The 13,729-nt window shown below is 37.8% G+C and overlaps 1 protein-coding gene across 7 annotated transcripts in view; it reads right to left on the reverse strand.

Moving 5' to 3' along the window:
• Positions 1-13,729, reverse strand: part of LOC100882147 (nucleolar protein 4-like) — a 126,511-nt gene that overhangs the window by 18,406 nt on the left and 94,376 nt on the right. For all 7 annotated transcript variants that reach the window (XM_012286158.2, XM_012286154.2, XM_012286153.2 and 4 more), the window contains 3 exons: positions 7,690-8,024; positions 5,805-6,008; positions 4,431-4,577 (listed from right to left, as the gene is read on the reverse strand). In XM_012286158.2, the coding sequence (XP_012141548.1) occupies positions 4,431-4,577; positions 5,805-6,008; positions 7,690-8,024 (686 nt within the window). The remainder of the gene's footprint in view (positions 1-4,430; positions 4,578-5,804; positions 6,009-7,689; positions 8,025-13,729) is intronic.

Genomic DNA, 13,729 nt, shown 5'->3' on the forward strand with positions numbered 1-13,729 from the left:
TCTTTGTCATTTCTTTGTAGTTTCTGAAAAGGGGAATACAATACGTGGACAAAGTTCTGGTAAAGTGTTTCTAACATTGCATTATTAAATTTGAAAATCATTTAATAAAAATTATAATTATTATTACCATTGTTATTATTAAATATTATTAATATTAATGTTTATTAAATACTATTATTAAAAATAATAATTGTTATTAAATGATAATAATGTTAATGATATTATTTATTATTAAAATTTATTGTTAATGATATATAGTACTAACACAACAATAATAATAATTATTATTAAATGATATATTAAACAATATAAATAAACATATACGAAGGCTCCTAAGAGATGATTTTGATATTTAAAAAATTAAACAATATGAAAGTATTAAAATTAACTGAATATTCAATACTTAATGTCTCCAAGATTTTTCTAATAAATTACATAATACATTTCACTACACCGATAACCAAACAAAGTTGAAATTTCTACAACAATCTTAAAACGGACCGTAAATAAACATCTCATTAAAACGATATTCCCAAAAGAAAGATGAAGCTAGATACAAAATAAGATCGTTTCGATTTGAAATAAAAAGCTTGAATCCTACTACAGTACTGATTCGTAACAAGCAACAGTTTTGTGATTCGTAACAAGCAAATTTCTATCCCCTCTTCTTTGTTTGAAGTCGGCCGCTGAGTGAGAGATCCGAGAAAGAATGAGAGGTCCGCGAAACCGAAGAAGTTATAAATTTTCACGATCGACCGAACAGTTTAGTGGAAAGAGGACAGAACATATATATTGTTTTCTCACTCTAATGCATAGCGATTCTGTCGTTCATTCATTTAATCCTACATCGATTCGTAATAAGCCACTCGTAATAAGCCACTGGCTTGGGTTTGGGCAGTTGCTTGTTACGAATCCGGTATATTTTTCCATTCATGAAATTTTACTACTATTAAAAAGGGAAAGCATGCTATGTTCTGTCCTTGTCTAAAGAATAACATCGCCGCGCGACCGATTACTTTATAGTATACCGCTACACCCAACCCCCTGTTTTTTCTACGCCGTCACCGTCCTCGCGCTTGGGAACAAAGGCAAGCCGAAAATATACCTGATTCGTAACAAGCAACTCGCCAGACCCGAGCGAGTTGCTTATTACGAATCAGTACTGTATCAGTTTCATGAATGGCGAGACAAATCAATCTGTTCACGATCAAAATATTTTTAACAGTATCTAATAATAGCTATTAATTAATTATCTTTCGAAAGCGTCAATAAAGTCTGTTAAAACGTTCGGTAACTCGCGACGATAACGTTTTGGAGACGCAAAAACGAATTTTTCAGCCGTCACGCGTTTACTCGACTGATAATCGAGTTCAATTACATATCTCCAAAACGTACGAAGATAAACCATTCAACTTATTTTCACGCAATGAATCGCATCTTTGCAAACATTTCCAGGAAACAATTTGTACGTTATATCGTGGAAGTAGGTCATGTAAGATCCTACAAAACTTATACGCATTTAACCTTTTAATTGCGTAAGTATTCAATTAGAAAATGACTATTTACATTTTTTTCGTTCTAATCTGCCCTTTTTACTAAATAATGGTTTGTTAATAAAAATGATTAAAATCATTTTAGTTAGACTGTATTTATTTTCTCTATTTAAGTTTCGAAATTTCATAAGTAAAGACTGCAGATTGCAAAATTATTTACGGTTAGATATTTAGTTAAAAATTGCAGATAGATATTTTTTAGATAACATAAGTAGGGTTTTGCCAATATTTCTTTATTACGTACTTATTAATTTAGAGAAAATAATGGGCTTCGATGTCTGATAGCTATGAGGTTGTCTTTAAATCGTGCAGATGGCGACAGTGAACCTGGGAATTACCACTGATTTTTCCTTATGTATTAAACTAAGTTTATGGCACAAGAAGAATATAAACAATAGCAATGATTTATACACCAAATATGTTCCGACAATCCTTAAAAAAATTATGAAGATTGTACTGTATTTTAATAAGAGAATAATTGTCAGGAATATCTGTATAAAAATATCGTATTTGAAAAGCGCGCGCAAAGTTGAGGACGAGAGAAGAATTTTATAAAGATATCAAAGTTTGTTGTAAAAAATGAGCAATTGATCTTAAGCGCCATCTATAGTAATTGCAGAAAACTAAACTAAACTGCATAGTATTATTAATTAATATATTAGATTAATAAATCGGATTAAACACATGTGTATGCTTCTCATGTGCACCGCTTTCACTCTACGATGTAACATTACTGTATACATATATAGTTATTATATTATTTAACTATTTAAAAAATGATATAGTACAAAGAGAATATAAATGGTGTAATGGCGCATAAATATTAAACGTTTAAAGAGTAGAGGTGTTGTCCACACTTTTGAGCGTAATCGTCGGTTCTAATGGAGCCTCGGTCTCCGCAGCGGTTCTGGTCAAATATTAATTTCGATTTAACTAGGGACAATGATTCAAACCCAGGGCAGGAAATACCGGTGGGAGAGCTATTCGCTGTTGGAATTTAAGCGAAATTTCGAAGCGGGCATGGTACACGCTGCGGCACGCAATCGGCCGATCCAAAGCTCGTTGACGACTCTTGGACCGGAGAATATTTCGATTTTTCCGTCGTTCCGCGTACAACGTGGTCAGCTTGTGTGGGTTGCATCAGAGTGGGAGAGGTGCGCGACCCATGGGGTTATCATCGGCCTCTCTCTGTGTACCTATATCAATCCTAGCTCCGTTTCACGTATCAAGCTTTGAAGCGTTGCGCAGGAGCTCCCGCCGGCTCGGATCTCCACCAGCGATAATTTTATGGACGGAGCCAACAACTTTCATGGAAAACTTTATCCACGGGTGTTGCATCACGACTGTGCTCGGACTGCTGGATTCTTTGCTTGGTCGCGCGTTTTCTTTCTGTCGCTAATTCAGATATTTTTCTCTATTTGGAGAAGATAATTGTATAGATATGCCGATCAGTGACCTTCAAATATTTTAACAGGGAATCTCAGATAATTTTCCGTATGAAACTGTTTGGATACTTTCGGATATTCGCGAAGAAATATCAAATTTAGTATCAAATTTGGGTAGGATTTAACATCTTGCACTACTTTTATGGATCTGATTTGTGACACACTCGTCACGCATTCATGACGCACCTGTGAAATACTCCTGACGCACTCGTAATGCACTCATTTTGTATTTGTGACGCACTCTCGACGCACCTGTGACGCACTCGTAACGCATTCTTGACGCAATTGTGACGCACCTGTGACACACTCATGATGCACCCACGACACCTTCGTGATGCACTCATAATGTATTTGTGACGCATTCATGACGCACCCGTGACACATTCATGATGCATTCATAATGTATTTGCGACGCACTCGTGACGCACCCAGGACGTATTCTTGATGCACTCATAATATATTTGTGACGCACTCGTGACGCACCCATGACACCGTGATGCACTCGACGCATTCATGATGTATTTGTGACGCACTCGCGACGCACTCAGGATGCATTCGTGACGCACTTCTACTTCAGCTGTGATCAATTTTCCACGAATTTTTAACGCACTTTAACTTGGAGTGCAAGTCCTATCATATTTTGCATAGACAACGATTGCATAATACAAAGTTGACATAATATTTCAACTTTCTTTGTCTAAGTGTCTAATAGTTGCAGTGTCAAAGTAACATTAATACGAGTGTCTTGTGAGACATCTCTAATTAACATATTTCTTTGCATTAGTCATAATTCAGAAATAAGTAGTCAAACGTGCTGGAATCTACCCATTAAGTAAATATGGAAAGTATGCAGATTTCAAAGGGTATAAATACCAAATTTAAGTATCAGTTTAGGTGTCAAAACGAAGTCATCCAAAATTGATTTTTATCATTTTTAGATTATCCCTAATTTCATCTGCATTAGTCTTAATGTAAAAATAAGTAATCGACCATGCTTGAATCTATCGGTGAATGTCAAAATGATACAAGTTTCAGAAAATATGAATACCAAATTTCAATTATAGTTCAAATATCATAAACTCATCAAAAATAGACTTTCATCATTTTCATCCTAACTTCCTCGTCCACATTACTCTTAATTCAAAAACTAAATACACGAGCATAAATCCGCCATTAAAACTGATGAAACTTCCAAAGAGCACAAGTACAAAATTTAAGTACGAAATATAAAAACTGACTAAGCGTCTTTCCGCGAGACACACGGTACGGCCGCATAACGCGTTCAGAAAGCATACATACATTCGAATAAATGAATAATTAATAGACGGTTATTAATTCAGCAGAACGCGTTAGAAAGGTTTGCAGAAGGCAGGAAACTGGAAATCCACGTGAACGAGAATGATCATGCTCTTTTCATTCTAATTTTACTCACCGTTGCGGCCGGAAGAGTTGGCATGGGCTGTGAGACGGGCTCCAGACCGAGTCTCATGCGTTTCGCGTTGTCGCTCTCATTTTCGCAGGCTGTTGCCAAAATTTGCTCAGCCTGCACGGAGGTCAAGTGTGCCGGAGTGGGCCTCGCCTAAAAAGAAACATTTCGGTCACGTGATCGTCGCATACCAAAAGCTCGAACTTGACTCAGACCTCGGGAATCCATGAGCTTTCGACTGACCTTCCTTGGTTCGGCGAAACGATTTTAATAGGACCGATATCTATTATCAGGTCTCATTTAACACGTGTCATTGGGCACTTTTTTCACTCGAGTATATGCAAATTTACTCTTTCGATAATAATGTTGAAAAATTAGGATTTGGATTTTTGGATTTGTAGTTTAAATATTTAATAAGATAATACAAGGTAGATGAGCAAGTATGGGTTAATGAAGTTTCAAATTTTTTTTTTAGATTTTCGAAGGTCCAAGTTTTCAAATTTTCTAGTTTCCAAATTTATGGAAGATTTGTAAATTTGTGAATTTAGGTCGTTCTCAAATTCTCAAATTATCAAATTACCAAGTCTCGAAATTCCCAAATCACCAAAATATCAAATTACAAAATCTCGAAATTCCCAAATTCTCAAATTTCCAAATCTCCCAAATATCCAAATTCCCAAGTCACCAAATTCCCAAGTCACCAAATTCCCAAGTCACCTAATTCCCAAGTCACCAAATTCCCAAGTCACCAAATTCCCAAGTCTCCAAATTCTCAAATTTCTAAACCCCCAAGTCTCCAAATTTCCAAATCTCCAAATTCCCAAGTCTCCAAATTCCCAACTCTCCAAATTCTCAAATTTCTAAACTACCAAGTCTGAAAATTCTCAAATCTCTCAACTCCCAAGTCTCCAAATACCTAAATCTCCAAATTCCCAACTCTCCAAATTCCCAAATCTTCAAATTCCCATATCTCTAAATTCCCAAATCTCCAAATTTTGAAATCTCTTAACTCCCAAGTCCCCAAATACCTAAATCTCCAAACTATCAACTCTTCAAATACCTAAATTTTCAAATTCCCATCTCTCTAAATGTCTAAATCTCCAAATTCCCAAATTGCAAAATTTCCCTCTTCTTGAATTACCAAATTTCTAAATTAGTAATTTACCAAAGTCCCAAATCACCAAATTATCAAATCACGCAATTATCAAATCCACAAAATGATCAAATCCCCCAATTATCAAATCCACAAAATGATCAAATCACCAAATCATCAAATCCTCAAATCTTCCCACTTAAATCCCCAAGTACAAAATTTTGATATGCCTAAAATTTGACTAAAAGCTACAATAGTACATTTATTTCCGATAAAAATAAACCTACCGCATCCCAGGGTGCGCCCTCCCTGCCCCGTTTGTTCCTCCTGCAGCTCTTCAGGTACGTTCTGATCCTCTTCCTGGCCCTCTCAGCGAACTCCGGGAACTGCCTGGTGCAACTGTCGATAATTGCCTGTATCTTCTCCTTGGGTTGTTTAGAGATGGGCACTATACGGTCCAGGTTCTCGTCGACGAACAGCCTGACGAACATCTGTAAAAGGACAGACCGCGGCGGAATGAATTAAACGAGCCCTGTACACTTGGCCGCTCGAGGAATTAAGCATTTCGCGGTGGTGGGAGGCGTACCGGGCTTCTATTAAACTAATTGTAATTAATTAAGGAGCAGCTCTGTAGCCGGCCATCTTGCGGAACCCGGCTGGATTTCAGATTCTAGAAGGGGTGGCTGCTGGAAGACGTTGAAAAGGGAACACGCCGTTGTTTTCATAAAACTTTACGATAATTGAGGCTTTTTCGGGCGAAGTCCAATAGCGGCTCGGCTTAGCTTTCATTCGAACCGCCTCTTTTTCTCACCTTACGGCCACGCTGTTTTCTTCCCTGTTTCGCGAATGGAACAACAACTTCGTATCTTTTTACGCGGTTGCCTGGCTGGTAATGTTAGCCGCAATAAACTCGCCGTTTCCGGTTTAATGCGAACCGAGGAAGGAAACGGTAAGAGACCGGTTACGGTTTCAGCTGCTGAGTTTATTGAAGATAATTAACACCTTATCGACGAGACGGATTTCTTATTGATAGTTACTCTTTGTCACTTTGTTGCAGTTACATGTTACAGATTATCTCTGAAAACCCACCCTTATATTTTGGAAGTGACTTTAAATATGGATAAATATTTCAGACAAAAGTTGTAGGATCTCAAAGACAGTATAAGATGGCGGCGATAATTTAACCTTGCATGGCCGTTTGAAGGTCACATGAACATCTCCAGTTTCTTAGATAGGACCCTAATATTTTATTACATATTTTGTAATTAATAACCCCAATATTTTTTCGAAGTGCTATAAGAACGTCAATTGACATGTACATATACAGTAGCAAGGATCAGAAGAGTGGTTGACAAACGTTCGCAACGAAGTTATCGACATAACTGCATTCTTGCTAGTTCCTTGCAACTTTCCCGTCGTTTATAGAGCGTGTAATTATCAAGTTCAGATTCGTAATACGTGGAATTACGCGACATATTTTCTGTTCCATTCAGATGCAAAACGAAGTGCACGGTGATACGTAACAACACGAAACTGAAGACAAAATTTTGAAAATTAAAAAATTCCGTGGTGACATTTTGAGAACGTCAAATCGTAAAATTTGAATGATTATCAATTTTAAAAATTAAGATATTAATTTTAATATGTGTAGTCTGGAAAATGTTTTAGATACGAAACAAAATGAAACTGAAAATTAAGAAAGAGAAAATTAAAAAATTACGTGGTAAGATTTTCGGAAATCTCAAAATTTGAACGTTCATCAATTTTTAAAATTAAATTATTAATTTTAGTAAGTGTAACTTGGAAAATTTGTTAGTTTGAAAATTGTGAAATTACAACTTTTATATCAGAAAATTTGAAGACAGATATTTGTAAAATTAAAAATCCAATAACATGCATTAGTACATAAAAAATAATCAATGTTTGACCTTCCTCAAAAATCGCCTCACCTCCGCAATTCCTCCTTCAAAAGCAACTTCCAAAGAAGTCCATAAACAAATAAAAAAATGCTATCGCAAACAAGCGCCATTCGAATAATTCTCGTCTCTGAACGAGAATCCTCGGTTCATTAATCACGGGTCGTTTCAGCCTCCCATTTCGTCTCGAAAGAAGAATAAAGCAACGAAAAGAAAAAACGCGATGACCGCGAGAATTACGTAAAACGCGACTCACGTTGAAAGCCTTCTGACGTTCGGGGTCGTGGTGTCTGGGGTCCAACCTCTCGTCGGCGTCTTCATCGTCGTCATCCTCGTCCTCTTTGTTTCCGCTGCTGCTGGTTTCGTCGTGGGCACTGCCGGTGCCTTCGCCTCCTGTCGGGCTGGATTCGCGATCGCGATCGGATCGCGAGGGCGTCGCTGATGACGCTGGTGGCGGCGTCTTCTTCAAGCCCATGGCGTAAGAGGCCCATAAGGATGCCATGTCCTCGCTGCCTACCCCGGCAACCGCTCCCAAATTTGGTACTGTTCCGGCGGGCATGTCGACCAGCTCCGTCGAACCGTTTCGAGAGTCTGAAACATAAGTGGTTTGGTTTGAATGTGGGGCAAGTCTGCTTTGGAAGATATAGTGCTGAGTTATAGCGTTTAAGGGACATGGTATGGATGGTTTTGCAATTGGAGTGACGCACACGTGACACACTTATGATGTACTCAGGATACACTTACAGTGCACTCATGATGCAGTCACGACGCATTTATGACGCACTCATGACGCACTCGAGCCGAATTCGTGACGCACTCATGTCGAACACCCGATGCATACGCGACGCACACATGACGCACTCATATCGAACTCATGTCGAAGTCACGATGCATTCATGACGTACTTATGATGTACTCGTGACGCATTCGTGACGCACTCTTGACGCACTCTGGACGCACTCATGATACACTCACGATGCATTAGTGACTCACACGTGACGCACTCAAGACGCAATCATGTCGAACTTGTGTCCAACTCACGATGCATTCGTGATACACACACACAGAGACTAATTGTAGAGTCATAGTGTCATGTCATGATCACTGTTCAATGTTATGATACATTTTGTTACATTATGTCATATGTTATCATGTTTATATGATATGTTATGTTCATATGTAGATCAGTCTGCAATAGTCTTCTATACTCAGTTTTTTGTAGATTAATAATGTCAAGTTGTAATAAATAATGTCTGGTTGTTCACTAACACATACACATATGTGAAGTACAGGTTTGGAAAGTTCAAATTGCAGGTACAGAATCAATGGGTATCGCTAATCTCTGCATTTGTCGAATGAAAGGGCTGATGGATTGCTCTCGGCAGTCAATCGGTTCGTGAAATTCCAAGAAATAGGAAACGAGCTCTGAAAGAGAATTGGAGAGCGTCAGATGCGGGCAAGTTCCGGGGAACTTATTTGAATTGTCGTCGAGGGCAAGCGCAACAAGTTGACAGACGCTGTTCTAGATGCGGTGATAAAAAGTTCACGGTTTAATGCCGAGTTACGCGACTCGACATTGATGTAAATTCCGAATGAAACGTTTCGTTTCGGCGCAATTCACAAACGTCAGGGGATTCGTTCCGGGTGGAACATTGTTGTCACAAGAAATTAGCTTTTCGGGTTTAGCGTATGTTCGCTGTTTTTGAGATATGCCGTATCAACTGAGGTATACTTAAAATCCGTTTTCTGTTATATGTCGTTCCTCTTAATGTTATATTCAAGCATTTATTTCTATTAATATTATATAGCTGTTCATTACTGTTAACGCTATTCAATTATTTATTCCTGTTAAGGTACTCTAACATATTTTTAGAATTTTAACGGTGACATTACACTACAGGTGTATGGTCACTTAATTTAAAATTGGGAATTAAGTTCAGAAAGATATAAATAGCATTAATACATACATTAATTCTTCATTTTGATGAAAATCAACAGAGATTTCAAGAAATGCGTTAAAAGCAAGTTGTGTGACTTGATCATATTTGAAGTACGAGTCACTTGACAATCTCCTTGGTCCAACTGCTAGATGGTCACAAAAGTGATCCATAAGACTATGGAAGCACTTTCAAACAATGTTAGAGCAAAAATGACACCGCCTGAGGATAAGTCAGACTATACGCTGAAGCAAACATGCAATATGTTTCCTGTAGGTTAATGCCAGTATTCAGAAAGGTCCACCTAGGTGAGCCAGGCGGTATTTGGCCATAATTTAGATGAAATCAAAGGAGTTGAATCCAAACTGATCAAACGAAGCATTCCACAAAAAGAGAGTTGCGGTAGTTAGACAGTTTCGGAGGTTGTCTAATGCAGGCTCGAAAGTGGCAGAAGTCCGTGAGCCAGAGGTAGCCTCTTTACGGTTCCCCTGAGGCACTCCCTACTCACAATCCTCAACACTTGGTGGGTTCACGAAGTAGCCTCTCTCTTCGGCTTGTACCTGTCCTCGCCAACATCCTCGTGAAAGCACCTTTACCGTACATTCTCTCCCGGGATCTCGGCGATGGAACAGCGTGCCTCTTTCCTGCGGCTCGTGGAAGGGATCTACTTAGACTTATTACGGGTTTTGGAAACAGGTCGGCCATTTTTTTTTGCGGCTGAAAGGAAACGTTAAGACGCCTCGAGTCAAGGCTGTGAACACTGGCGCAGCGATGTGGCTTCAAATTATTCGGATGGAGTAGTAATTTGTGAGGAACTGATGTGAAACGCTGTTAGCTTGAATTATCTTGTTAACCAAAAATACACCAACGGGCTGATTTCGAAGCTTAAACCCGTTATGGCCACCGCAAGGACGCTACGACTTTCGTTTATTTGCTAGTTTGGGCCATGGTCAGTTTTATACTTTGTGGAATTTTTGAATAACTTTCAAGAATGAAACTAATATTTTTATTATAAATTTTGACCTGAAGGAAAAAGGTCAACAAGTAAATATTTAATAAAGAAGTATTATTAGGTTTCTATATTCATGAAAAGTCATAATATCCAATATTATGAAATTTAAATAAATTACGTGGAAAAATAAAGTGTAAAATATTAATCAGAAATTGTTTTAAATTAGTGAAAGACTTGTAAATTAATAATATCCTGAAACTGTTAAATGAAGAGCTGTGAAGATAAAATCTGTTGAAGATGATATCGTTAAATGTCTAGCTTGAAAACGAGTTTGTCCTGTTAAAAGTATAATAAACGACACTAATGAATCCCAAAGGGATAATGTCAATAACGAATACCGATACAAAGAAAAATTGTAGAAGTATACACGTCCATGATTTAATGGATCGCATGTAAAATTATCTTAAAATATGCAAACAATTTTCTGCCACAAAGCAACGTAAATTGTGGTGTTGAACGTCCATTACTTTATCACGTTTTTCGTGTTTGCTACTGTAATTACATAATGCGGGAAATGGCTACAATGTACTACCTGTAATTACAATTGATACGAGCATTTCTTATCAATTACTGTTAACAACATCACGTAGCACGCTTACATAATACCGCTATGAATTATAATCACGGTAGCATCGGTATTAACGAGTTGAAATGTTGCTGAATGTGAAAGATGTAGTCGAAATGAATTTGAGGGATTCTTTCATTTTTTAGCGAAATTTCGACTGGGTTATACTGATTTAAATATGTGCTTTTTTTAGTAATAATTAATAATGCAATTATGATACAAAGTAAATTATGGAGAATTCTATTATCAAGCATCAAAATCAATTTTTTTAATTTTTAGTGAACATGAAATATTTCACATCAACCTGTAAAATTTTAGATTATAACACTATAAGTAGTTTAAAAAAATATTTTATATCAGTTTTATATAACTCGTTGACTTATAACATCGTGACGCACCCATGACGCACCACAGATGCCACAAACTTAAATTGTATTTGCAGAATAATTATATTTGGAATTAAATACCAATTGCAACTTGTATAAGTAACTCCAACTCCAAATACTTCATATCAGTTTTATATAACTCGTTGACTTGTAACATCGTGACGCACCCATGACGCACCGCAGATGCCACAAACTTAAATCGTATTTGCAGAATAATTATGTTTGCAGTTAAATACCAAAATTTGTATAATTAAGGATTTGATTCCAAAATATACTTAACACTTCAACTTTTCTTATTTCTATCAATATCAATAATCGGTCAACCCTTACATTAAGTGTCTTATTCCTAAATTAAAGATTTCATCTCAATGAAAGTAACAAAAAATTTCCCCTACCGTAAAAAGACCACCATTCCTCAACCAAAAGGAAAAGTCCAACATTTTACCAAGCATCGCAAAAGGAAGTAACAGAAAAGTGATCAAACAGGAAGTTGCAACCCCTCCGTAACGAAAACCCGCAACAATACGAACTTACACTTGGACAGGACGAGTTGTCTAACCGGTCGTTGGGAAACCGTCCTACAATAGCCGAACCCCGACAGCGTTTAGAACAACAAGATTAATGGCGAAATAATTCGGAGCCGTCCGTGGTTCATTCAGCGACGACAAATTGCGCGACGCGAATCGCGCGAAACGCCTGGTCATCCCGGAAACGGTGTGAGCGGTCTGCCGATCGGGTCGGCTAAATCACTGTGTACAAGGTTTCGTCAAAATGTTCGAGGACCTTTCTTATGTGGAACTACAGCGACGTATACACGTCCTTCAGAGCTCTAGCAAGTCTAAGCGCACACTGGATAGCACAGTTTTATTTTGGGATGAGGTACTAAGTCTTTAAACGAGATTCTGACATTTAGTTTTAAATAGGATTCATATTTTGATAGTTTGCAATAATTAGACATGGAGTTCAAATTTTGACATTTTGCAGTAATTTCAAGTTAGGTACAGATCATGAGATTTTGCAATAATTAGAGGTTAAGTACAGATTATGACATTTTGCAATAATAGATGAGGTTCAGATTGAGACACTTTAGATAAGGTCCAGTAGTGATATGTTACAGAATTTCGAAATTTATTAAAAAGTCAAAATGTCACCTTCAAGACAAATCATATGAGATAGGTAACATATACTTGTATCAACATATATTAAAGTCTAAGGTAAATGTGCGTAGACTATGAATGTTCACACTACGAAGAAAATTTGAATCCTTAATTAAGTAGCATGGTCCCCGAACGTTTTGATCATACCTTGCAGCTCGGTTCAAAATTCTCCGTTCATCGCACGCAGCCACGCACGCACGCTTCCAGGAAGATTCCGGTAGAACCAGTAACTGAACGCGCGAGTAGACGACCCAGGAAACTGGACCCTCGTCCAGGAGGCGGCCCAGCACCGGCTCTCTTCCTCTCTTCCTCCTCTAAGCTAGTAACGAAGCTTCGAGGTTGCTGCACCTTGGTTCTTCTACTCGTACGCTTGCCACGAAGAATTCGTGGGCACGAGGAACGCGGCGAGTGGAACGGACTCTCCCCACCCTTGTCCCTGGTCAGGGAAAGGATTTCCCTGTTTGGTCGTGTTCCATGGTGTTGGCAAGATTTTTGATGGGAAAAACTTCTTCGGACGAGCGGCTATATGACATTCGCTTGGACGATATTTATTCTCAAATGCTATTTCGTGTGGATGGCATTTGCGTTTGATCAAATGCGTTTATTATACTATCTTATGTCATGTTTATGTTATGTTCGTGTCATGTTAAGTGCTTGGAGCTAATTTTATGGATATTCAAGAAGGTATGATTTTGATCACATCTGATTCTATTACATTAGCTCAAATTCTGCTATGTTTAGGCCACGTCAGGTTATGTTTCTGTCAAGTGTTCTATGTTTAGAGCTAAATGTATGTTGAGGTATGATTTTGATCACATTCTACATTAGACTAACTGACATGAATCCACATATGACTTCATCTTGATCACCTTGTCAATTCGTATCAAAACTAGATCACCATTTCGTATTAAAAGTGGATTGAAGTATCAATGGAGGTTGAGAGCTAATGAAGTGTAGCTGTTTGTGTTGTTGAAAAATACCATTGCAACCTATTTTACATGTGACATATGTCTGTAAAATGACTCTACGTTGTACCTCAAGAGACGAACGACTAAGAGACAACCAGAGAAAAGACTGTAATGACATCTCCAACTATGTCATCAACAGTTCTGATGATGTGAAGAGTTCTCTGTTGACACTGTTACAATTGTCATGACATTCCAGTATTATATTTTTACAAAATACCCTTCAGGAGATAATAGTCTATGTTCAGAAGAAAAGAGGAACCTATGATGTGGT

Source organism: Megachile rotundata, chromosome 15, assembly GCF_050947335.1.
Source record: "Megachile rotundata isolate GNS110a chromosome 15, iyMegRotu1, whole genome shotgun sequence".
Taxonomy (NCBI): domain Eukaryota; kingdom Metazoa; phylum Arthropoda; class Insecta; order Hymenoptera; family Megachilidae; genus Megachile; species Megachile rotundata.